A 27,839-nucleotide genomic window follows, 5' to 3' on the forward strand; every position below is an offset into this window, starting at 1 on the left:
GAACTACTGTCAGTGCTTCTAACAGTAATACTCATTTTACTACGAGTGCTAATGACTTTTCAGGCATCATGTTAACCTCCTTACACATTTCACGTCATGTACTCTTCACAACAACCTAATGAAGTAGCTATTACGAGTCCAACTTTATAAATGAGGAAACATGTTTGGAATGGTTGAGAACTTGACCTCTGTAAATGGCTGAGCCAAGATTTAGCCCTGTGACATCCTGCAAAAGGTAGAATCAGACTCTGCTCAGTGTTATAGTTTCAAGCTGTACTGCCTACTAAAATTTCTATTCCCTATCAGTCCTACGCTGCTAATTCTCAGGTCATTATTCAGCCAAAAGAGTTGGCACATCTGAAGCCTGATGAATATCAAGACCTGGGATGGTAAACAGGATTCATCTTAAGAACCAACTCCAACTAACTGACTTCTGAGGTCACCTCCTGGTGCAGAGAGAAAACTCTCAGAATTGATGGGTAAAGTCTGGCATCGGCGTCTTGAGGGGATTGGCAACAAAAGGCCCTCATGTTGGTTGATCCTGACAGTTTTTCACAGCCTGAACACCCTCACTTCCCTGACAGCTATTTAGTCAAATATCCCTAGGGGCACAAACTTCCAGAATGTAGTTTTTAAATATTAGTGTTTTAAACGCAAAGAGCATAACAAACCAGTTATGAAGAGAGAAGAAACAGTAATCACTCAGAGTCCCTCATGCACTGAAACCTGGCTTCACCTTAATATGTACTTACAATTTCAAAATCTGAAAACAGACACAGTAATGGAATCCCTGGGCTTATTTAGATGTTTTCATAGAATGGAAAAAGTGGAGAAGGCCCCTAATTGTTTCCTAGGGCTGCCCTAATAAAATCCCACAAACTGGGTGGCTTAAAACAACAGAAATGTATTGTCTCACCTTCCAGACAGAGGTCTGTAATCGAACTGGCAGCAGGGCTACGCTGCCTCTGAATCCTGGAGGGGAACCCTCCCTTGCCTTTTTAGCTGCTGGTGGTTTGCCAGCAATCTTTGGCCTTCTTTGGCTTGCAGCTGCATAACTCAGTCTCTGCCTCCATCTTCAGATGGCATTGTCTCTGTGTCCGTCTTCCATGGTTGACTGCTTATAAGGACACCAATCGAAGTGGATTGGGGTCCACCCTACTCCAGTACCTCATCTTAACTGATAACATTGGCAATGGCCTTATTTCCAAATGAGGTCCATTTTGAGGTATGGGAGGCTGGGACTTCAATGTTTCTTTTAGGGGATAGGGAGATACAATTCTACCCATAAAAGTCCCTTCACCAAAGAATGGCCCGGCTATGGGATCTTCAGCTAATGGGGGCTAAGAAAGACTTACAGGCCAGTTGCTAACACATCACAAACCAACATCTGGTGTTGCTGCTTCAGGAAGGACTTGCAGAAACATGGACTGAGCTAAAATAGACTGCCTGTGGATGACACAAGCATTCTGGATAGCATGTAACAAGGAGACAATGCAGCCAAGCTTCCAGGAAAGGAAGGGTCATTTCTAGAGGTTGTAAATGAAGAGGGAACTAGAAATCAGAGTGGTAAACAAGTACCAGACTCTGCAGAGAGATGCTGGGCTTCCCATCCCCAAGCAAGGACAGAGGACATAGTTATGAGTGAGCTGGGAAGCTGCAACTGAAATGTCTGCACAAAGCCGGGATGGCCGCCCTTTCCACATAGAGTGGACAAGAAAAAAATCCACCCACCAGTTCAAGAAGCTATAAGAAAGCTTGTTACCCACTTGGATACTGGGTGCAACAACTATGGACACAAATCTCTAGCACTATGCCCAAAGTTGAAGACTTTATCACTTAGAAGTGTGGAGTCCTACCTTAGACAATCCCCCACGATTATACCACCTACATGATGTGGAAATCCTAAACTGACAAGCTGTAGAAAAGTTGGTCGGGACCAGTGAAATGAGCCAAAGAAAATTCATAACTACTCTGTGATGGCCCATCCACAATTTAGGTGCATGAGACTCCTATAGACACTACCACCCTCACAAACATGAGCTTACAATAACCCACACGAGGAAACATCATTTCTCTTTGATGCCTGCTGGACTCGCAGGAGAGGCTCCTCAAGGGTTCCTTTCTTTAACTGTTGGTTCTACGGTAAACCGCTGTCTGCCTCCATAGATAACGGCAATTGCACTCCACATGAGTTATACCACCCTGTCCCAAGTCTTCCTGAGACAGCAGACCCCACATTGCCCCCAGGAAAGAGAAGTTGATACATAACACTTTACTGCTGAGAACATAGACCCCACTGTCCCCAGGATTCTAAGATTTATTCTTCTGGTTTGCTAGGCTCTTATTTTCTATGAACAAATAAGAATCAACCAATGTCATCCAGTCGGCATCTTCAGTTGCCTTCACCTGAGGATATTTGCGGTGGCTTTCCTTTCTTGGGGAAGAAGGTCTGGGTCTCGCAGAACTTCTTCTAGTAAATTTAGGACATTCATCTTTAGTTCATTGTTGAGTTCAAAATCCTATAAAATAAAATAAATCTTTTTAAATTTTAGTTTTGAAAGGGTTATCTCTGTGACACATGACACCATTCTCCATGATAAATTCTCTAGAAGCTAAGTATGGAAATTAAAATGTATGGACCCTAGAGTTCCATGCCACACTGGGGTCCTATTTACTTGGTTTGGAAGGGGGGGTCTGTTATTGGTATTTCTGACAGGCTCCCCCCGTGGCTCCCCAGGGGGTATAAATGTGCAGTCAGTGTTGAGAACAACTGCCTCTAGGGACAGCCACTGGGAGGGGTTCTTAAAACAGCTTACAAGGCCCTGGCCCACCCCTCCAGCCTCTTCTCTCACACTGCTTGCATCCCCGTGGCCTGCAACACATACCATGCCCCCAACACACTCACACTGTCCTAGACTTAACAAATGCCTTCAGTTCCTCAAGAGATATGTGCTTCCCGTAGCGTGGAACACTATGCCGCCTCCACACGTTTATTTCTATTCATATTTTGGGCCTAGGAGATGATATGCACTCTCCCTGGAGTCTTTCTTAATTCACCCAGTGGGATTGGGAGCTTTTCTTTGTGCACCCATGGCACACGTAACTCACAGCTGTCAACTCTCTGTATTACATTGCAAGGGCCAATTTAATTGCCTGGCTTTTTTCTGGATGATGAGTAAGATCAGTAACTGTGACATATCGGTATCTCAAAAAATATTTGCTGCAAGAATAAAATCTGTCATTTGAGCAGTAACTTGAATGAAGATATGCTAAGGCTATCAGTATCTATATCTACGTCAATATAGATATGCTAAGAGCTAAAGAATGATACAGACTAATGGGGCCACGTTGAATGAACATAGAAGTGAGATTGAAGAGGCACCCACTGGGGACAGCTGGGACAATATGAGCATCAAAATGAATAATAAGAGTAATGAGCAATAACCAGTTTAATAAGAAGAACCTGTAAGTCCTTATTGATATTGATGCTCACAAAGTCAGATTTTTAAAAGGTAGAAAATAAAACTATTCTTCTTTTTTTTAATCACAGGGTCTCCCTTTCTCTGTTACCCAGGCTGGAGTGCAGTGGTGTGATCACAGCTCACTGCAGCCTCAAATTCCTGGGCTCAAGTGGTCTCCCACCTCAGCCGCCCAAGTAGCTGGGACTACAGGTGTGTGCCACCACGCCCAGCTAATTTTTAATTTTTTTTGTAGAGACAGGGTCTTGCCATGTTGCTCAGGCTGGTCTCAAGCTCCTGGGCTCAAGTGACCCTCCTGTCTCAGCCTCCTGAAGTGCTGGGATTATGAGCATGAGCCACTGCACCCAGCCTAAAGCTATTCTTTATAGTAGAATTCCAAATAGTAGATGCAAAGAAATAAAGGAGTTAGAAAATCACGATTTTCTTTTTTTTTTTTTTTTTTTTTTTTTTGAGATGGAGTCTCACTCTGTCGCCCAGGCTGGAGTGCAGTGACGTGATCTCGGCTCACTGAAACCTCCGCTTCCTGGGTTCAAGCAGTTCTCCTGCCTCAGCCTCCTGAGCAGCTGGGATTACATGTGCGTGCCACCACACCTTGCTAATTTTTGTATTTTTAGTAGAGACAGGGTTTCACCATGTTGGTCAGGCTGGTCTCAAACTCCTAACCTCAAGTCATCTGACTGCCTTGGCCTCCCAAAGTGCTGGGAGCCACCACACAGGCATGAGCCACCGCACCTGGCCAAAAATCACCATTTTCAACCAAAGCAGTAATCACTAATTCAGGCAAGGATCATGAATGAATGCTAAAATGGTTGAATGAAGTGTATTAGAGAACAGAATTAACAGTGTCAGAGTACACCTCAGAGATTACTTATTAATCACAAAGGGAGAATCTGGCAGATATCACCTTACCCCAAGCAATCAAAGTTACCATCCCCTATGATGGAAGAAACCAACATCATATATCTACTAATGTAATGATCTATAATGTAATACATCCTTAGTTTTTCTGCCTAAAATGCATGATATTGATCTAATTTTAAAGAAGCATTGGCCTGTACTCTTCAGAAATGTCAGTGTCATAAACAACAGAGACAAACTGAGGAACTCTTCCAGCTCAAAGGACACCAAAGGGACAACAGCTAAATGCAAGCTTTGAACCTGGAGTCAAGAGGGGAATGCTTTAAAAGGGCATTACTATGACAACTGCCAAAAATGGAATCAGGACTGTGCACTAGTAGAGAGCATTCTGCCAATGGTAAATTTTCCTGAATTTGATCATTTTACTGTTGGCTATGTATGAGCAGGTTCCCCACTTATACACTACTGGTGGGAATGCAAATTAGTTCAGTCCCTGCGGAAAGCAGTTTGGAGATTTTTCAAAGAACTAAAAATAGAACTACCATTTGACTCAGCAATCCCTGGGTATATACCCAAAGGAAAATAAACTGCTCCACCAAAAAGAGACATATACTTGCATGTTCATTGCAGCACTGTTCATAGTAGCAAAGACACAGAATCAACCTAGGTGCCCGTCAATGGTGCATTAGATAAAGAAAATGTCGTATACATACATCATGGAACATGATGCAGCCATAAAAAATGAAATCATGGGCCAGGCACAGTGGCTCACACCTGTAGTCCCAGCACTTTGGGAGGCTGAGGTGGGTGGATCACGAGGTAAGGAGATCGAGACCATCATGGCTAACAGTGAAACCCCGTCTCTGCTAAAAATACAAAAAATCAGCTGGGTGTGGTGGCAGGCGCCTGTAGTCCCAGCTACTCGGGAGGCTGAGGCAGGAGAATGGCGTGAACCCAGGAGGTGGAGCTTGCAGTGAGCTGAGATTGCGCCACTGCACTCCAGCCTGGGTGACAGAGCAAGACTCCGTCTCAAAAAAAAAAAAAAACACAAAAAACAGAAAAAAAGAAAAAAGAAATCATGTTCTTTAAAGCAACATGGATGAAGCTAGAGGTCATTATCCTAAGCAAACTGATGCAGAAACAGAAAACCAAATATCACATGTTTTCACTTATAAGTGGCAGCTAAATCTTCGGTTCACATGGACATAAAGATGGCAACAGTAGACACTGGGGACTCCAAAAGGAGGGAGGGAGGTGGGGCCAGGGCTGACAAACTTCCTATTGTATACTATGTTCACTCTCTGGGTGATGAGATCAATAAAGCCCGAATCTTAGCACCACACAAAACCTGCACATGTACCCCCCCGAACTAAAATAAAAATGCAATTTTTTTTTAAAAGAACAGGTTTTTGTTCTTAGAGGGAGTGGGGAGAGAGAGAAAGAGAATACATGTTAAACATGGGAATGATTACTGAGGGATTCTAGATGTGTATCAGTGTACTTTTTTTTATTCTGGCAATTTTTCTCTGTTTGAAAATTTTCAAGGTAAATGTTGGGAAAAAAAGAACAAAAAGGTAGAACTCTGTCTCTTACATTCTTTAATTAAATATATCCTTATGAAACATGTACAGGCAGCAGAGAGGAATTTTTAGGTATTTGGAGATGAACTGAACACTGCAAAGTCTTGCTTTTGAGGATCTTACTCGATAGACTATATCTTTATATGTACAGACATGAGTGTTTATTTTCCACCATATAATGTTACTTATCATAATTACATTTTAACTTTAAGGAAAGTAATTATGAAGCACTGACATTCTGAATCCTTTTAAATGATTGGAGAGAACCTTGTTAATTGCAACAAATCAGATAAAAAGAAAACAGCAAGATTTTACTATATTTGGTAAAAACAATGAACAAGATCATAATTTCATAAATTGTAGACAATGCAAATCTAATCTAATTTGAATTTAGTATTTTTTTACCTCAGTTTGGTGGTAAATGGTGTAACAAATTATTCCCAACATTTTACTTTTCACTGTTTGACCATAGTCCCAATTCTTCAGAAACAAGAGCCACTGGGGCCCAGGAGCAACACAGATGTCAACATCTCCTCAACATATGGCTTCAGATGATGTTTTCCTAAAATTTCACCTATTTATTGCCAAACACCTTCTCGCTATTAATTTTTTTTTAAATGTATGTAAAGAGAGGAGAGTAATAGTTTGCCAGTGTTCTTTCTTTCGGTTCCACTCCCTCCTTCATTTCAAGGTAAAGGGATGTTTGTAAACAGTTAATACTCTCACCTTCGTCAATCCGTGTGCACCACATTCTCAGCCATCAGGACTTTATTTCCTTAATGAATATTTCATATATATATATATACACACACACACATATATATACATATATATATATATATTAGTGAGACAACCGAGTCTTCATGTAGCTATGTCAGGTCTCTAATGATGCAAATAATCTGATTATCATAAATGCACGATTAGTGTGAAGGATATCAGGTTACTGTTTAGACCGTGTTGAGGGCCAATTAGTGGTTTAATCAACTGGCATTAGTAACTACTGTGCCCCGTACTGGGCTCAATGGGGCAGAACGCTTCTGCCAGGATGGCAAGTGTGTGAAAGGTCTTGTTAATAAAAACATAATGTAATTTTCTTATTTTGAACTCTGGGACGACTGGCCTGAGAGGGACCTTTGAAAGACTTAATGAAATCTGCCAAGACACTATTTGAAGCATGACAAATGGTCGCAGTTGAATAGTTGCTTTGCTGCTGATGATATAAATCAGACTCTGATATAATGCAAAGCAGAATCTCTGATAACGGAGTAGGAAATGGAAGAATTTTTGCCATCCATAATTTTCACTTACATTTGCACAGGTTTTTACAATGTACAAAGTGACCTTTAGTATGTAACTTGTTGTTGTTATTTGTTTGATTTTGAGACAGAGTCTCACTCTATTGCTCAGGCTGGAGTATGGCACAATCTGGGCTCACTGTAGCCTCTGCCTCCCAGGTTCAATGGATTCTCATACCTTAGCCTCCCGAGTAGCTGTGACTACAGGTGCACACCACCACGTCCAGCTAATTTTTATATTTTTTGTAGAGATGGGGTTTTGCCATGTTAGCCAGGCTGGTCTCGAACTCCTGACCTCAAATGATCTGCCCTCCTTGGCCTCCCAAAGTGCTGCGGTTACAGGCATAAGCCACGGTGCCCGGCCGTGTATATAATTTTAATTCTTCCTCAGCTGACCCAGCATCAGACAAGACAGGAACCATAATCTCAGGGTCTCCTGTCACATATGGGCCACAGAGGCTGAAGAGAGGTGATCGCATGGGCTGAGATGAGAAGCATGGGGAGATGGAGGGGCTGGGACAAGAACACCAGTCCTTCTGACTCCTTCATAGGCCTTTATACTTGCCCTTCTCAAACTGTCATGTGCACAGGGGTCACTAGGGGTTGTGGCTAAAATTAGATTCTGATTCAGGGGATCTGGAACAGGGATAAGGACTCCGCGTTTCCAACAACCTCCCCGGTGATGTTGATGCTGCTGGTCTGGGGTCCACATTTTGAGTAGCAAGACTTTACATTACCTTTGTTTATCTACCAAAAAAAAAAAAAAAAAAAAAAAGTCATTAAAAAAACTCTCCAAAAGTAAAAGAAATCTAGATCTTCTGATGTACTACCTAGAATGGATGATTTTATTTTTTACAAATGCATGTAAAATACAGAATTGGTCATTGAAAAGTCCCTGTTGAAAATACGGTAGCTGCTGCTCAATAAAAAGAAATCTAAAGCAGCAAAAAGACATTTGCCCTATTTAAATCCAGAGACAAATGATTGCTAATGTCTGGCTGACAGCCAAGTTGTAATTGTCCAGCATTTAATTTTTGGTTACATTTCCCCGAGTCCTGAAACGGTGGAATAAGACTTACCCGAGTGCCTTCTTGCAGGCAGCAATCGAGGCGCCCACAAGATGGCGCTCCCGGGTCGGCATTGGCCCTGGCGCGGGCCCCTGGGTGGAGCCCGCAGGCCTGGAGGAGGGACGTCGCCTGCCCGTGTTTAGGACACAAAGCCCCACGAAGCCTTCTGCGCCAGGAGAGCGAATCCATGGCACCCAAGAGACTCCGAGGTACTTATTGAAGTTATCAAAGCAACAGAATCTAATTTAGTTTTTGTTTTCCAATTCCTGAAGCAGGGATGCGGAGACAGAGGATTCGAACAAAGAAACCGCCCTGCTCTCAAAGGTGGAGCGCTCAGAAAATGCAGGACATTTATATTTCATTCTCTGAAAAGGAGCCCATAGCTCTTGTTCCTTCAAAAAGAATTACTGAGCAACTCAACAAACAAGGCTCTGCAGTGGAGGCGGAGCAGCAGACTTCTGGGTGGGTTTGCACATGAAAGAAATATTAACAAAAGAAACTGGGAGAGGCTTGAGGAGGGCGCCCATCTGCAAGGGCCCCCCTTGGGGACGCCCTACTGACCCTTAGGAGAGGCTGGGCCTGGAAACGCAGGTCCGGAAACCACCTGCAGAAAGGGGATAGTTCTGGCCAGGAACAAGACAAAAACTGTGGAAGGATGCAGTGTGGCCCCCAGCACAGGCTTAGGAGCAACACATTGTCCACTGATGATGTCAGAATCCTCCAAGGGAGAGACGCTATTGTGAGATGAGTCTATTTTACCAAAATTGTATTGACTTCACTCAACATGTTCATAAATAATTAGGAAAATCAGCATTTTCCCTGGATCGGTTGGGAAAAACAAAACAAAAACCTCCTAAAGTAATTATAAGTCAGACAGTGAGAGATTGCCCCAGACTAGGTAATTTTTTTTGAGACAGGGTCTCACTCTGTCACCCAGGCTGGAGTACAATGGCATGATCATGGCTCACTGCAGTCTCAACCTCCTGGGCTCAAGGGATTCCCCCCACCTCGGCCTCCCAAGTAGCTGGGACTACAGGCACATGCTACCATGCCCAGCTAATTTTTAAGATATTTTTTAGAGATGGGGCTCTCTCTCTGCTGCCCAGGCTGGTCTCCAACACCTGGGCTCAAGCAATCCACCTGCCTTGGCCTCCCGAAATGCTGGGATTACAGATGTGAGCCGCCACACCGGGCCACATTTTAACTACTTTATTATCTCATTTAATCATCAATAGCAATCCTGCAACATAGTTACTATCATGATTTCCATTTTGCATGTGGGGAAGTCCAGGTACAGAAAATCTAGGTATCTTATCCAAGGTCACACAGTTAGCAAGTGGTAGGCCCAGGACTTAGATCCAGGCTAAACTCTTGGCTAAAGCCTGAGTTTTTAATTGCTATAACCACTCAGCCTCTTGCGAAAAAGCAACTATCTGGCCGGGCACGGTGGCTCATGCCAGTAATCCCAGCACTTTGGGAGGCTGAGGCGGGTGGATCTACCTGAGGTCAGGTGTTCAAGACCAGCCTGACCAACATGGTGAAACCCCGTCTCTATTAAAACATACAAAAATTAGCTAGGCATGGTGGTGGGCGCCTGTAATCCCAGCTACTCAGGAGGCTGAGGCAGGAGAATCACTTGAACACAGGAGGTGGAGGTTGCAGTGAGCCGAGGTCGTGCCATTGCACTCCAGCCTGGGTGACAGAGCGAGACTCCCATCTCAAAAAAAAAAAAAAAAAAAAAAAAAAAGCAGCTATCAGTGAATTAGTGGCTGCTGGCTTGGGGAAGGGTAGGCTGAAATGTCAAACAGTTGCTGAGCCTGGAACTATTTCCCTTCACTGATGACCATTTGAGACAGGGATCTGGAAACCGAGGTTTCCAGTCTGAATAAACTAGTTTGCATTAATAAGGCTAGATCATATACCAGAAAAATCATCTGCAAAGCAATAAATCAGATTTCCTAGCACTTTAAAACGAATCCCTGTTGATAGCTTAGGCATTTTGGAAATGATATTCATTCTTGCAGGAGAGCAGGGTAGTAATTAGTAATTTACTATACATGGCCAAGGGAACTCTAGGACATTGGGAAAATCTGATTCAATAAATGCAGTTTGAGGCTAAAGAGAATTATGAGAGTAATTTTCTCAGTGTAATAAGTACAGCATATTCCTGATGGTGGCCAGAGGTTTTAAAAGGAAAGTGGAAATGCTGCAGAGCGGATTAAAATCACACAAATAATTTTAAAATCTGGAACAAAGAGCTTAGAAAGAAGGACTCAGGATGTGTTGAGCTCAGAAATAAGAGGTGGGGGTTTAACTTAATGATTTTCAAGAAAATGAAAAGCATACTACGGTTTTCCGTCTTCTCTGACGACACAAGATGAAGAATTTAAATTGTGGTGTAGAATTAGGTTAGATTCGGGCCAGTTTGTAAAGTGGGAAGCTGAGGCAAAGGTACCCAATGATCATGATATATGCAAATCAGCCTTGACAGGTCTGGGGTACACAGGTTTGCATTCCTCATGTTCACGAACTGGAGACAACCTCCTAAACCAAGGTGCTTTTCAGCTCTTCTGAGGAGAGGAAACCTTATTCAAAACTTTAACGTTGAAACCCTATTCCAGGGGAGATTGTGCTGGCTAAAACCTGGGATGGGAGGCTCTGCAGGGTACCTGCTCACCTTGCCCACCGGCCACCACCCCTGGGCTGCCGGCGTGGGCGCTACCTTGGGGCAAGAGGGACTCTGAATCAGGGCTTCTCACTGGAAAAGTGAAAGGACGGGGTTTTCTGGCATTTTCCATTGCCTAACTACAAAAATATTTTCAAAGCCTCATTGTTCACACAATGAAAAAGAACATTCTAATACAAAAACATAAGGAAGGGCAGTAAGTTTGGAATTAAACCCTACAAAGCAATACAGCAGTAATTCTAAACTTTCCAATACACGTTCAACACTTACTAGTCATTAACAATTCATCAGCTTCTTGAATCTTCAAAGAGGAACAGAATGTAGAGAAAATATATGCCTGACAATCATCTAGGGACTTATATTTCAGGTGGTAAAACCCACAGGCAGTTAAACCCCAAAACTGGTAAGCTCTGTGCCCTGCTCCTGGTCAGCCCTCAAACGTTTGTTGAATGAATGCATAAAAGTCCATGGGGGAGAATACTTGACTTTGACACAAGTGGTAACAAGCTACCTAAGTTTTAAACTGGTGGTTTGGGAAATTAGTTTAGCAGATGTGAAGTGGGAGGCTCCTGGGAGAAGGCACAGTGAAAATGTGGAAGATATGTTAGAACAAAAATAACTGGGAAGAGGCAAATGGCAATGAATGACACTCATTCAGTGAGAAGGAAAAAACCATCTAGAAAACTATTTATTTGATCATTTGCTGACAAATGATTCTGCATTTGAATGACTTGCTAAAATTCAGCCCCTAGTTCTGAACAGCTGTGCACACAGGAATCTTTAAATACTGCCCCACAGCCCCGGAATCAGATCACTTCCAAGCTTACATCTTTACGCCCCAAAAGGGAATCAGTCAGTTTAAAAAGCATTTACCAGAAAAAGAGAGAATCTTTTTTTTTTTTTTTTTCCGGATGCTGTGTTTTCCATTAAGTAGGTGGTAAATTTATATGGGTTGTCGTTTTCAAGAAAATGACAAAGACCAGAGGGAAAAAGAAAAGTCTGGAAGGGCATCCTTTTATTGCTGATATTTACAACTATATTCAACTTTCTTAGTTAAATAATGCCCCTTGCCAACAAAATTATCTTTAATATAACTAGACAGTAGTCTATTAGTTATACTTTTGTTTTTACCCTGATCCATAGGAGGGGAAAAGACTGATAAAGAAAGCTGGTGGGTGCATCCTTCCTTCCCCAAGGAGAAGATGCACTCCGAGTTACAGGAAGTAGCATCTTTGACATTCAACCAAGGAGATACAATGCAAAGAGACTGGGAGCTATAAGTTAGTGACATCTGAGAGCAGAGTGGAGAGGAGAGTAACACAAAGAGAAAGGCAACAGGCAAGGCAGAGCCGTGGGGCCCTGAGAACCAGTTGATACACAAGTGTTAAGTCAGCTCTTGACATCCTGAGGCAGCTCTGAAGTGATGGAGAGCACTGGTCCAGGCCTGGTCGGATAAACAAGGACCAGGTGATGTCAGGATCATTGTTCCCCATGCTGAAGATTGCATGCCACAGTCTCCAGAAATGCTTCCAAGGTCCAAGAGTGATTACAAGAGTGGGGAGACAAATGAGGAAAAATAAGGGCTCTCCGTGGCACTTGCATCAGAAAATCCTTACAACAGAGAAAAGAAGCTATCGAAGTACATAAAATTCCATCAACGAAATCCATCCGCAAAGAGTTAAGGAATCGCACTAGTTCAATGGGGAAAACGTTTCTGTTTCGGCAGCTAATGAAAATGGAAAAATCAGTGCCACTGAAGACACGCTTCCTAAAAGCTTAAATCTAGCTTATGCTAGCTTAATAAATCCTGCTGTAAATGTCTCACTGTAAGAAGAGTTTAAAAGATAACAATAGAGATGTATAAAAGATAAGAAAAAACTTTGGTAAGTAGTTCAAGGAACTAGGATTTTCTTACTTGGTTGGTTGTTTGCCTGGACCAGAGAAAAAGAGAGAATAAAAATCTATCTTTGGAATTAAAGAAAAGAAAATCCATACTTATCAGATAATAGTTTTGTACATTTCATATTTTCCAGAGAGATATGACAAATAATTCATTTGTGCATTCTAACTCCACACAGATAATTTTGCCAATTTTACAAATGTGGAAACTAGCAAGCTAACAATGGAATCCAAACTAGTGTGCAAGTTTCCAGGTTTCTCTCCTCATCTGAGACCTTTTTGACCCAGGAATCGCTGAAGAACTAAAGTGAAATGTGACGCCTAAGGCATCTGTTCTGAGGGGAGAGGGAGAGGGCAGTGGTCAGTAAAAGATCACAGCAGGATCCAGCACTGCCATAAAGATAAGGGTCAGCCTATGTGTCCAGGAAATCAGAAGAACTCAAAAGGAACTGAAGTTGCTGGACTATTTAAATTAAATGGAGCATTCTCTATTTCATTTCGGCTGCTGTCATGGCAAATCTGTTTGTGAACAAACACTGGTGCGTGCCTGGTGGATGTTTCGGATCTCTTGGCTGAGATACGCAGAGGCTGACAGTGTGTCGACAGCTAGAAGTGAATGGGTGCTGAAGAATAATAAAAGGGTGAGACCGACATAAAAAGTATGTCAGGCGCAGTGGCTCACGCCTGTAATCCCAGCACTTTGGGAGGTTGAGGCAAGTGGATCACAAGGTCAGGAGTTCGAGACCAGCCTGGTCAATATGGTGAAACCCCATCTCTACTAAAAATATAAAAAAATTAGCTTGGCGTGGTGGCACATGCCTGTAACCCCAGCTACTTGGGAGGCTGAGGCAGGAGAATTGCTTGAACCCGGGAGGTATAGGTTGCAGTGAACCAAGATCGTGCCACTGCACTCCAGCCTGGAGAAACAGTGAGACTCTGTCTCAAAAAAAAAAAAAAAAAAAAAAAAAAAAAAAACTATATAGGCCATCAGTTATCCTCTGGCATGGTGATTGTGTAAAATCATTTGTGGCTGGGCACAGTGGCTCATGCCTGTAATCCCAGCACTTTGGGAGGTGGAGGTAGAAGGATCACTTGAGGCAAGGGGTAGGTAAAGTCTATAGTGAGCTACAATCGCACCACTGTCTTCCAGCCTGGGTGACAGAACAAGACCCCATCTCTGGCAAAAAAAAAAAAAAACAACAACAACAACAAAAAAAACAGAAACACACATGCAAAAACAACAAAAAAAACATAAAACACCATTTGCAAGGTTGAAGCAGTAGACAGCTCATTAGTCATTTAAAAACATTTCATAGCTGCTAGCATCTCACATTGAGACTAAATTTTATCTTCTTATTCCTGGTATCCCCATCCGTCCCACCAGCTGGGGACATGCCCAGGAGCCTCGGCCCCTGAGCAGTGGGCAGCATCTCACCCATTTGTTAAGGTGGGATGTCTGGGGTCTTGAGGCTTCAAGAACAGCGAGGGTTTCCTGGCCCTTCACCGCAGGCAGCTCTAACTGTACCTCCTGCAGGCAGGTGGCCTGGGGAAGCCGGCAAGGGCGGCTACTGTCACCATCTCAGCCTGGGAGGTGCTGCACTGGTTGTCAGCAGAGGCACAGCACTCCTCCCTGCACCAGCCTTTAGCAAGTACAAATCATTTAAGCAACACAAAATAGACTCAGGGTCAAAAGCAACTTTCCTAAGGAAAGACTGAGAAACAGGGAAAGCATTGGCAGTGTTGACATGTGCTATTCTCGCTGTCCTGAGTCAGAAGCAGGTTTTTATGTTTCACATTTTGAGCGGTCTACATCTCAACAGTTGGCCTGCAAGATGGAGAGGCTGCAAGATTGGGGGTTCCCAGAAAAAATGGTGCAGCCAGACGGTGCAGACTGAAACCTGCTGCTGCCATTTGCTATGGGTGGAACCTCAGGGAAATGGTTCAGTCTGAGCTTCCATCTCCCCATCTGTAAAGCAGTGGTAATAACAATATCGACCTCCTCTCCCTCAAATGAGTGGAGTCACGGTAGGTGACTTAATATTTGAAAACAAAACAGTGTCTGACATAAAGTAAGTGATACAGTATGTTATTTTTAAAAATTGGGGTTCTGTCATTCAGAATCCGTCCTTGCAGAGGAAACTACCTTCATTCTAAGAATCAGGTTCTCAAGTCACCCATAAAAGATCATATGCCCCGTATCATAACTAAACCAATACCAAACTTCAGCTGCTCCTAGATGACTTCTATGCAATTCAATGCTTCCTCCTCCTTGTTCAGAGTCCTAGTGACACACTTTTCCACGGGAAGTCTCATCCAGCCATGGTGAAGGCTCAGGGAAAGGGGCTTATAAAGTCTTGAACGTCTTCAGGAAGTGGGGACAGGAAGCGCCATTCCCAGCGGAGGCATCTTCCTCCTGCAAAGAGCTCAAAGATCAGGGCCCCATATGCTGAGACTGCCTTGCAGATGGAAGAGAAGATCTATTCTTTAAGGGCAGAGACCGGGCTGGGAGTGTGACGGAAAAGTACCCTGTGGCTGACTGGCACGAGCCCAGATGGACGAGGAGGGCAGGGATGGAAGCAGGCCAGGAGCCATCAGGAGAGGTGACAGCAGCAGGCCAGGAGCGTCAGGAGAGGTGACAGCAGCTGCCTGCTCAATAGCTGGTTGTTTCTTTCGCTTCTCGTTCTCCCGCCCACACCGAAAATTCTGTGCTGTGTTTGTCCTGGCCCAACTTCCATTTCAGATTTGGAACAATGAACGAACCTCAACTCAGTGCTCTAATTCAACACTGAGTTTTGTGTTTCACTAGGCGATGCCAAATAACAAACAAAAAAATTTAGAAGGGGCCCCTGTCATCTGTCAAAATAAGAAACGGAAGAGACAAAGTGTGTCCACTCACATTTTGGGAAATCTGATCCCTGAGACCTTGAACGCACTAAGTAGAGGCCATCACACCGGCACGCACTTTTCCACCGTAACGAGTCAGAGTCCCCACTTTACCTCGGACCTGGGACTGCAGGTCCAAAACCTAAACTCTGTGGCGCAGACGGATGCTCCCTGGTTGTCCTTTACTGGGAAACAGCCATTGTCTTCTCTGAGATAACACCGACTCTGAGGATATGTAAAGGTTTTGCTTTCCTCGCCACAAACCTAACATAGGTGTGCCCCCTTCAGCAGACTTATTGCTGGAGCCATCGTGGAGACCACCTGGCCGGGTTCTTGTTTCAGAGGAAGGGGGCTCTGTGGGAGACTGGAAGGAATTTTGACAGCTGGGTCTGTTTCCAGCTTTTGAGTGGTCTAGAACTGTGCTGTTTATACTGTAACCATCAGTCACCTGTGACTATTAACATTTAATTCAATTAAATAACATTAAAACTCCAGCTTTTTAGCCACGCTAGCTACATTCCAAGTGATCAATTAGCCGCATGTGGCTAGAGGCTGCTGTACTGGGCACCATGATATAGAACATTTCCACCATCACAGCAAGTTTACCCGGGCAATGCTGACTGAACCCCTTTGAGACTTACGTGGTTCACTGGTCACATGGGGGTAACAGCATTTGGCCTGCTTGAAGGTCTGGGTTTGGACCAGATGCCGCTTTAACACGGTTATCTCTATCAAGAGCAGCATCCGCAGTGCTTTGAGCCTCCATCTGTAATGGCTACTCTGTATGTTTTAACTCACATAATCCTCACCCTCCCACAGAGGAAAAAGTGGCATTAATCCCCATTTCTACAGATGAAGAGCTGGAGGCCTGGAGGAGCGAAATTGTTTGCTCAGAAAAGCCAATAAATGCCGGAGCCGGGATTTCCATCACGATCACCCTAACTTCACAGCTCCAACAGGATTCGAAGCCCCCCAGCTCTGAGATCTCTGCTACAAAGACACATTAGGACTGAGTTTAACTCCTACTGTGATTTTTGGAGATGTAAAAACTCTCACCTCAGCTGCTATGAGTGACTAGAGTGGGGTTGTGAGATCCGCTAAATCCTGTCTTCTACCTGAGACTATATTTATTTGTTAATGGTGTTATGAAAGTGTTAGGGTATATTTTCACGAGAGTGATAAGGACTCTGTTTTGCGTGCGTGCGCATGTGTGTGTCTGTGTTTATAGGATAATGTATATATAAAACCCTCTTATAATGGAAAATGAGTGTATATATGTAAAACATACCATAAGCAATGCTAAATGTAAATACTAAAACTAACAGAGCACAGGGTAACACTCAGGAAGAGGGGCAGAGACTTGGGGGCCCTCCTCAGGTGCTGGCAATGTCCCAGATCTTGACCTGGGTGGCAGTTATATGGGCGTCTACACAGGCAGAAAGTCACTGACCTACACACTGAAGTTTAGTGTCCTTTATATGCGGTATGTGATATTTCAATAAAAATGCCAAAAAGCATATCAACTGAAATGTAAACTCAAGTTATTCATTATTAGCTAAATATGTGTCTCTTTGTTCACCATAAAATGAATGTAAGAGAACTGGAGCGAGTTAGAAATATAACAGCTGAGCTATTTTGATAGATTTTGTGAAATTGCTCTCCCAAGGGACCCTAGACTCCCTGTATCGTAAGTAATAATGGAATCATCAAACAGCATTACTGCTTCTTGCCAGTCCCAGTAAATCAGTTGATAGTCTATCCTTCCCAACCTGGCACGAAGTTCTGGGCAGGCACCAAAGTCTTTCAGTACTTTTTAGTTACAAGAATGATGTCATTTCAACAGTCAAAATGTCTAGTCCAGTATATTCTTCAAAACCTCAGTCCAGCCTCCCTCCAGCCTTGGTGTGTGGGCTGCTTCCAGCCTAGTGGCCTGCATAGGAGACCCTTTCTGATGTCCCCACCACCTCTCCACTAGTGGGCTATTGCTTTGGTACTGCAGTTCACCATGGGAAAGCAATAATTTAGTGTGAAAGTGCAGGGGGAGCCCAGTCCTGGCTCTCTCTAGATGTGGCAGGTGGACAGTGGCCAGTGGCCAGGTTTCCTGTGTGGGCCTTGGTGAGACTTTGGAGACCTCTCTGTGGGAGACTTAGGGCCAGCTCCCCTGACCCTGGCAATGTCTGTCCTCCTGTGAGTCACTTTCAACTCCCTCAGGCCCTGGGCTGCCAGTGGTCCACTTCACCCAGCGTCTGTCTACGCATCACCCCTCCAGGACATCCTCTTGGGCAGGATGCAGGGCCATCCAGATTGGACTCCCCATGGACCCACCTGGTTCACTGAAACACATATGAATGGAGCTCACTCCTAGCATCCACCACTCTTCACTTTGCTCAGCGAGCACCTTTCACCTTAACAGGAGAGGCTAGCTGGGTGGTTTCCTTGAAACATTTCTCATGTGGCTGGAAGTGAAAAGGAGGCATCTCCCTGCCTTCCCCATGGTGGTAGAGAACTTACACAGATGGCTGTCTCTGGAAATTACCCTCTCCTTGACCTTCCCTGCCTCAACTTCCCACAGGTGAGTGATCACAACTGCTAGCAGGATTGATTTCACGAGCTCTTAGCTGGTTTTGCTTAGGTGGCCTAGCCACTCCATTAAGGCCATGCAGGCTGTTGCTGCTACCTATTGTACCTGCCCCTGTGCCTTTGGTCCTCTGCCTGAATGTCAGAAACAACCTGAAGAATTCAGTTTAACAGCCGGCCACACATGTAATTATGTTAAGTCCATTGACTGTTAGTGGGTATTTTCCCAGTGGCTTTTCCCAACGGCTGAAGGCCCCTTGAGGTCAGAGACTGCATGGATCTTGTTCACGCCCACACCTATCCCAATGTCTGGAACATTCTGGTGCCCAATTCTTATTAGTGAATGAATCAAGGAGGTGAGAAAACAGAAAAAGGAGTAGCAGTGTTCCTCTGTAAACTCCTTTGGGGAGGAGATTTTTATGTAGGTAGGTCATTTTTGTCTGATCTCATGTTTTAAAAACATTCCCCTAAGCCTACAATTAAGAAAATACATGACTGTTTCATTCTCGGCCACTTGTCATTCAGACAGGACCCAGAGCCTGATGGAGCTAGTGGTAACCTGCAGACACAGCTGCGGCTCTTTTACCAGCATCGCTCATGGTCTGTGAAATTCCTCCAATAAATGGACAGAGCATCTCTTCAGAATTGGTTGGTCAATATGATAATTGAGGAAAACCAAAATTGCCATAAATCATACATGAAAGGCCTTCTACAGAGGCTTGTGCAGAGATCTGAAACGTCTATAGTCAGACCCCAGCCATCTGTCTGTGCACAGAGGACAAAAGCAATCATGGGAGCATTTGGTTAATAGTACTACAGATCTGACACCTGCAGGGACCTGGGAATTGTGTAAATGATATGTAAGGTCTCCCAGCAGGAGATGCTCAAGACGCATGTAGACCTCTAATGAAAACACTTCCCTTACTTAGACTGCCTAAACACACAGCCCTGATTTCTGACCCATCAGTGGTTATAGTCTCTGTCTGGGCTGACTTTGGAAACTTTAAAGGCTAGAAAATGACCTCCAGGAGAGAATGAACAATGGAAACATTGAACTATAAGCTCAATTTGACAAGTATTTACTGGGCATCTGCCATGTGTTCAGCATTACAGAACTATGTGAAAGGAGACACAAAGATGAATGAGACAAGCAAGGAGCTTACAGGCTGGTTGTAGGGTGGTGAAATGTGCATCTCTCCTGTCCACGGCTGAAAGGGATTTCATCACACACATCAATATCATGCTTTAGGCTTAATTCAACATCATCTTTAACTTCATCACATCCTTGGGAGAGGTAAAGCAGGGATGGTTGTTCTCATTTTCAGAAGAGGAAACTAACACCCGAAGAGGTAGAGAGACCAGCTTGGGGCCCCACAGGGGCTACAGTGGCAGAGCTGGAGTAACAACACTGGTCCCCTGACTCTGGGCTGCTGCTCCCTCTGCTGATGGATAGACAAGGCACGTGGGAGAAATCGAACTTGGGCCTGTGGCTTCACTTTCAGCTTAAAAGGCAACAAATGAGTGAGAAGGTGTAACAAAATGAGGAGCAATAGGCCAGAAGGTATTCACATATGAAGATTTAAAAAACCCCCTAAAAATGGAACATCCTAGCCTCTCCAAATATTAACTAAAGAAAAAACTAGAAGCCTCCAGGAGAAGAAATGCTATCCTAGCACCACCCGGGGTAGAGTTAGGAGGTGACATCCTGGGGCATTCTTATTTCTCTGGAGAACAAACCCCTACCCCCATACTTCTGCAACCTTTAATTCTCCTGAACAAAGGTCAGGGTAGTATCTGCCAATATTAGTTACCTTTGATGAGAAATGAGAAATAAATACATGATGTCTAATACTCTGTGGTAGCCTTGATTCTCTAGATTATTTGTGGGTGAATCTACAGCTTGGTTGATGTAGATCTACAGCTTTTCTGTGTCTAGAAATCGAAGTGGCCTCTCTGGGTAGCCGTGTGAGAAAAAATGTAATTGTTACCATGCTTAGCTGTAGTTTTGAGATGAGTACAACTTCCTACTCATTTTTTAAAAGCTACTGATTCAAAATAATCAGGTTGCCACAATAATGCTATATTCTCCCTTAAATGGACTCAGCTAGTACAAAGTGAATCAGATAATTACAAATCATCTTATCCAAGCCCTTCACTTTGTGAGGTGAAAACCAAAGACAACGAGGGTGAGGGTTGGTTGACAGTTGGATTATGGCCCAGGTTTTCAGACCAGCAGTCCCATCTATAGCTAGATGCTGCCTTGGGAGAGTAAAGACCTGCAGATAAACTTGGATAAAGATACCAAGATGGGCTGTTACTCTTAAAGCACCATAACAGTCAGCTTGCTTAAGCTCCATGAAGCCAGGGCCACCTTCACATCTTCTGAATGAAATGGCCCAGGCTAGGCCCACAGTTGGTGAGAGGAAGCAGTACGCACACAATGAGGCCCCGAGACCGTGAGCTGAGAGCAGCTCTATTTGAACCATTCACCAATCCATCACCAACAGCCTGCCTTGACTTGCACAAACCGTCCAATGTGGAGGCCAGATGATTACCAGGCAGCCACAAGTGAGCCAGTAAAAGGAAGAAAGGGAATCTGGACGCTCTAGCCAGCAAAAAAGAAAAAAAAAATGCCCTAAAACAATTCTCAATAAGTGGAAATTTCACAGAAATGTCCTGCACATGGTTGTGTACTTATACAGAGAGGATGAGGAAGGTGACAGGAGATGCACATGACGAGGTTACACCAGGGCATTGATAGCCCGCCATTAAGCCGTGAGGCCCACTCACGCATGCAGGGAAGGTAAGGAAAGACCCTGTGGGAAGAACTTCCTTGGGCACATCAGTGAACGAAATAGCCAGGGTTTGTATTTTACCCAGTGGTGAGGTCAGAAGAGAAGACTGGATCCCTGAGCTACTTACATCACTCACCTATGCCCCTGCTGGAGGGAGAGCCTGAGGAGCTGGGATCCCTCTAACTGGAACTGGAGATGGACAAGCTTGCTCATGTATAGGCACAGCTGCAGTCACTCAGGTCGCAAAGCATCTGAACTGTATAAACAATTCAGCTGCCAAATCAGGTGGCAAAGCTTACTGTAAAACTATTATAAAAGAGGGCTTCTGTACACTAATCTCTCCCCATCTATGAATTTTCTTTACCAAAAATAAAAAACTCCCAGCATACTGCCATTTGCTTTGTGGTACTTTTGTAGCTACTGTAAAAATATGTGGATTGGGAGGGATTCCTGTTTGAGATAATTAGAAAAAGAGGGCACGGGGGATTGAGAAAAGGGAAGTAAGGTGGATAGGGAAGCAAGGCTGCAGGGCTCTGGGGAGAAGATTTGGAAGGGAGGAGGGGAGCTGAGGCCAGGGGAGAGAACCAGCTCAGCCTTGTTGATCGAAGCTACTTTGCATCTTAGAAACCACTGTGGGCCCCAGGAATTAAATGTCAAAATTCTTGAGAAAAAAATCAGAGAAGAATAACATGGACCATGATACAGTGGAAAAATTGTAAATACTAAAACTCATTATACTGTTTTATCTGCATTGAGGCAAAATGGATTTACCAGCAGCTCACTGAGACTACGGGGAAAAGAGACTAGACATTTCTCATGTGCTAAGGATGGTTCTTGGAATTTGAATCATATAGGATTAAATTTTTTTTAATTTAAAATGTGTAAGATGGAATGTTTACATTATTTAGTATGCTATGTTTATTACTTTATTTTAATTAATATTTAAGATTTTTTATGGGCTTACTTGTGGTGAGGTTTAAATGCCACTTTTCCTAATTAGTAAATTATCTTACCACGGAGGTTTCAGGAGCCTGCCCTCATGGTGACCCTATTGAATGGACTGTCATTACTGAGGACCATGCAGCAGACACGTGATGGCCTCTGTGAATATAGTGGCAAAAACTGCAATTACTTTGGCACCAACCTAATAATAAAGACCTGGGAATACCTCCCCCTGGGAGTGTCATTTATAACACATGATTCTCATTAGCGGACTGACAACTTTGATTATATTTCTTTTAATGTATGCTGCACATGTTCTGCTGTGAGGCAGGGCCCATTCTCTCTCTCAAATGCTCCTTGCAGGGTGCCAGGCAGGTGGGTGTCCAGGAGGGCCTGCCTGGTATGTGGCAGTGGGTAAGAAAAGCATTATGCATGCATCACATCAGGGGGGCAAAGTGGCACCTGACTTGTTTTGTGAAAGGGGAATAAATTCTACAAACGTGCACTGAGAACACATAAACAGATAACAAGTGGGTGTCCTGTCAGTGTAACACAATTTAAAAACAGCATTGGGAACCAAAACATCAAAGGGTATGAGGCAAAATATCTCCAGAATCAGGCCCAGAAAGCACTCCCTGACCAGATCCCAGAGTGTTATTTACTTCCAGGGGGCATCGTGAGGTTTGCGTCTAGTTGGGTGCGGGGCGGGGATACCACTGCAGCTGGCAGCCTCTCAAGCATAACTCCACTTAACAGAGAAGACCCTGTGAAAGGTGCTCCCAGGGTAGGTGGCACAGGACAGTGGCCTTGCTGTGGCTCAGGTGCCCATGGGTGAGTGCTGTTTCCTCAGAAGATGTGGGGACAGGGGAGCCCCGTGTCACTGTGTCATGTCATTTGCAGATCTGAAACAGTGGATGTTGGCAAGCCACGTGTCTGCTTTGATCTGCATGCCTAGCCTATTTCTTCCCTTCCTCAGTTCCAGTGTCAAGGTTTCACACTGAACTCCAAAGAATCGGGAGGTGTTTTACATGTGTCACGGCTTAAAAAGATGATTTTTTAAAAATCCTTGTAAGTAATTAATGAGGGCACTGACATACCTGTGCGTGCTTTGAGACCCAGTGACGGAGGACGTTCAGTACTCGGTTGGTAGCTGTTCTCCGTATGATAAACTCTTTATCACATGTTCGCTCGGTGTTGTTAAAGCCTTAGGAGGAAAATAAACACACACGCGTTGCAGTTAAAGCCACTCCCCCGGGACCTGGAAAAGGTCGTATATTTTAGGACATTGGTTAACGAAACCCACAGACGACACTTCTTGGCAGAGAGGTGCGCGTGGCTTCAGACTGTTGTGAATTCCGCTCACCTATTACACTCTCAGCAGCGAGGCCCTCGTGTAGTTACAGGTGCAATTAAATAAGTAATGAGCACGTATTTATTGAAGGCCACTGATTAAAACTACAGCTGCTCTCCTGACACCTCCATTTATGCCTGTCTTGCTCTATAATACAAAGCCAAGAAGGAATTTTAACCAAGTATTTGAGTCAGCATTAATTTATACTTTTGCCTCAAAGTAACTGCACAACCGATAACATTTTCAATATCTGTAGATGGATTAGGCCATATCTTGACTCATGGATGATTCAGATACTTTACTGTGTATCCCTGTACTGAGAAGCAGTACAGCATCACGGCTAAGAATGTGTATTTAAAAAATACTACAAGAGTAGATTTTAAATGTTTTCACCATACACACACACAAATATAAATATGCCAGGTGATAGATTTGTTAGTTTGGTTTGATCATTCCACGACATAAACCTATATGAAAGGATCACATCGTACCCCATAAGAATATAATATCTACAATTATTATTTGTCAGTTAAGAAGGAAATTTACAAAAACCCCATGGATTCCACAACCAGATTGCCTGCTCTCAAATCACTGTTCTCCCACCCTGGCAAGTTACGTCGCCTCTCTGGTGATCAGCTTCCCATGTTCCTCATGAGATAATAAGTGTATCTACCTCATAGAGCTGTTGTGGGATTAAGACTTTTAATACATGTTAAACATCTAAAATGGCACTTGCACAGCAGTGAGACTGTAATAAATGTTAGCTATGATTACAATTCAATCTTGGTTCACTGTCTTTGAGTCTTCTCTGTGCTGGCTAATGTCTCCATCTTGGCTACCTTTTCATTATCAAGAAACCATTTTAATATTTTTCCACGGACACTCTGTTTTAAAACATTCTGCCTTCCAATCACAATGAAATCACATTTCCTTTAAACATCAATTAAAGCCTTATGTAACTTCACTGGCAAACTTTTTGAAAGAGTTGTCTAGGCTGGGCGCGGTGGCTCATGCCTGTAATCCCAGTACTTTGGGAGGCCGAGGTGGGCGGATCACGAGGTCAGGAGATTGAGACCATTCTGGCTAACACGGTGAAACCCCGTCTCTATTAAAAATACAAAAAATTAGCCGGGCATGGTGGTGGACATCTGTAGTTGCAGCTACTCAGGAGGCTGAGGCAGGAGAACAGCGAGAACCCGGGAGGCGGAGCTTGCAGTGAGCCGAGATTGCGCCACTGCACTCCAGCCTGGGCGACAGAGCGAGACTCCGTCTCAAACAAACAAACAAACAAACAAACAAAACAGAGTTATCTATACTCACTGATTCCATTTCCTCACTTCCTATTCTCTCTACATCCTAGTCCAAGCTTCTTATCCCATTTCAGCAACAAACAGCTCCCATTTAAGGTCATATCAATAACCTTCACGTCCAGGGGACAGGCTATAATCTCTCCCTAGGAAATCTCATCTAGGCCTACCACTTAAATGATTACCTACAAGCAAATTAGTCATATATTTATATCTCCAGATCTCTTCTCTGAGTTCCAGATCCATATATGCAATATCCAATTGTCTCTTTCTATTTTCCTGTTATATGTTTCAAATACACTTCAAACTTCATATGTTAAAAAAAAAAAAAAAAAAAAAAACCCAAATGGCCTTTACACCAAACTTTGTCTTCTTCCAGTGTTCCCTATCTCAGTAAAGAAATACCACCCTCCCTCCAGTTACGTAAACCTGAAACTTTGGAATTATTCCTGTCCTATCTTTCTGCTGTTTCCTAATAATTTTATCTGCTATATAAATCTCACATCTGTCCCATGTCTTCCCATCTACAAAGCCAAAACTGGGGCTGAGCTACCAGTAACTCTGTCTATGGTAATAGCCTCTGGTCTACTGTAACAGCCTCCCAACTGGTCTCTACTCTCACTCTTGCCTCCTCAAATCTGTTCTCCTTGCTGAAGTCAGAAAGATCTCTAAGATATTAGAAAGAAAATTAGGATGTGTTGTTCCAGTGTTTAAAGCTCTTTAGATGGTTGTTATGATAAATACAAAACTCCTTAACACAAACTACAAGGTCTTTGGTGGTTTAGCCCTAGGTCCTCTCAGTCTTTTCTGAAACCATGTTTTCTATTCTTCTTCCATCTTACCACACTTCTTTTCAGTCATTCATCCTCACCCCAGGGTCTTTGCACATACTGCTACGTATCTGGAACAATTACTACTCCTCTTTTCACTTAGTGAAAGTCACTCTTGTTTCCAATTTCTCTTCTCCAAATGAGCGCTTTCCAGCCTGAATTGGACAAAACCCCCATTACATATCTCACAGCACCACACACATCTACTTTATGGTACTTAGCACATTTGAAATTTTACACTTATTGATGTGATTATCTGATTAATATTTGTGTCATTCATGAAGACAGGGATCTAGTATGATCTTGCTGGGCACGAGCACCTGTCCGGCACATAGCAGAAGCCGTATACAATATATATTTGCAGAAAATGAAAGCCTAGATGAAGTATGAACTTACTAAGTTTTATTTATTTATTTATTTATTTATTTATTTATTTATTTATTTACTTGAGATGGAGTCTGTTGCCCAGGCTGGAGCGCAGTGGCGCCATCTTGGCTCACTCCAAGCTCCGCCTCCCAGGTTCATGCCATTCTCCTGCCTCAGCCTCCTGAGTAGCTGGGATTACAGGTGCCCGCCACCATGCCCAGCTAATTTTTTGTATTTTTAGTAGAGACGGGGTTTCACTGTGTTAGCCAGGATGGTCTCGATCTCCTGACCTCATGATCTGCCCACCTTGGCCTCCCAAAGTGCTGGGATTACAGGCGTGAGCCACCGTGTCCAGCCTACGAACTTACTAAGTTTTATTGAATGATATATGACTGTAAGGATAATTGAGTGAATCACTGAAAGAAGACTTCTCGGAGCTTATGAGTGAGTTAAGAGAAAAAAAACCTCTAAGTTTCTAAAGGCCAGAGGCCCCTTCTCCTTACTCCTCTTCGAATGTACACAGGCATCTTCCACCCACCAGTGGACATTTTAATTCTGTCAGAAGATGGTGATGATGTGTTCTTGGCAGAGTAAGTATCTTGGAAAAAAAATCTTTTGTTATTAAAAACTTAGAAATTCTGAGTAAAATATAACAAATATCTTTCTAAATGCATAGCTGAGTTCTCAAGAAAGTAAGGAATTTTCCATGGTCAAACACACAGAGGGATCTGAAAAGCAGAACCAAGTCTCTGAACTGAGCTGGCTGTCCTGAGGGGAGGGGAGGCTATCAGTAGCATGGTGTTTGGATCGTAACATCCACATGGTTCAGGAGAAGCCCCAGGGCCTTCATTAAGTGGGAATGGGGAGATGGGAACTGAGACTCCCACATCAACCTGGAACTCTCAAAGGACCACCCCTCTGTAAAAGAATGTAACAGGGAAAAAATTTATCCCGCCTGCAAAAGGAGACTACTAAGAAACTTGTCTGCCTCTGCCTCGGTTGGGTTGTGGGAGAGGGTGGAAACATTCTCCTCGAGAACAGATCATCATAGCCCACCTCCTGCAAGCCAGAGGCTCAGGGTGAACCCCTATTGTGTGGTGTACCCATCTAATGAGAAGGTAAAATAAAAAGTGGCCTAGGCCAGTGATAACCCTGAGGATCCCAACAAAAGCATGTGCAAAACCTCTGCCGAGGAACACACACCTCAGCCTGCACTGGATCACCATGGAGAAAGCCCCTGAAGAAGAGCTCACAATCCAAAATTACAAAACGCACAAACCGTCCACATGAGCAAGGATCAGTAGGCACAGGGATCAGGAACCTGATGCTCCCCATCCCACCCCTCCATCACCACCACCAAGAATTTCAGATATGAGAACTATTAGATAGCTCTAATTTAAACATACAGTATGTATTCCACATGTGAGATATTAATACAATAGATTCTCCTGGATTATGGAGAATTGGGTTATGCTGCGCATGTGAAAGATGTCTAAAGCCCCCCAAATATTTGCGATTTTCTTTTCCAGAAAATGGTACAAGGACTTCTTGGGGGTGGATCTATGATTTTAGGACAGAATGGCTTCCACATGGTTACTGCCACCAATTAGCAGTGTAGTCCATATTTAAATTAAAAAATATTGTCCAAGTAGCTCTCCGTTTAGATGGTGGTTTGCAGCAGACACTCGGGCAAGTTGTAGAAAATTGTTCACATAGCTTTAAAGACTGAAAAGTGGTGAGATGGGCATGTCTGATTGGAAGCATGTTGGCATGGACCTCAATGTCTATGTTATAGCAAGAACACACGATCAGCTTCACACATGACAGCACAGTTAAAACAATCACAACCAATGAGTATACAGCACCCCCTTTTACAAAAAATGATCTATCAAACTGCTGCAGGCATGTCTCTTGGAGAGATGAC

The 27,839-nt window shown here is 43.6% G+C and overlaps 1 protein-coding gene across 6 annotated transcripts in view; it reads right to left on the bottom strand.

Annotated features, from left to right (window-relative positions):
* The window catches only part of LOC105475059 (Ras protein specific guanine nucleotide releasing factor 2), a 266,180-nt gene that overhangs the window by 26,276 nt on the left and 212,065 nt on the right, over window positions 1–27,839 (bottom strand). For all 6 annotated transcript variants that reach the window (XM_011730009.3, XM_011730010.3, XM_011730011.3 and 3 more), the window contains 2 exons: window positions 23,159–23,265; window positions 2,407–2,519 (listed from right to left, as the gene is read on the bottom strand). In XM_011730009.3, the coding sequence (XP_011728311.2) occupies window positions 2,407–2,519; window positions 23,159–23,265 (220 nt within the window). The remainder of the gene's footprint in view (window positions 1–2,406; window positions 2,520–23,158; window positions 23,266–27,839) is intronic.

The sequence above is a fragment of the Macaca nemestrina genome, chromosome 6 (genome assembly GCF_043159975.1).
Source record: "Macaca nemestrina isolate mMacNem1 chromosome 6, mMacNem.hap1, whole genome shotgun sequence".
Lineage (NCBI taxonomy): Eukaryota > Metazoa > Chordata > Mammalia > Primates > Cercopithecidae > Macaca > Macaca nemestrina.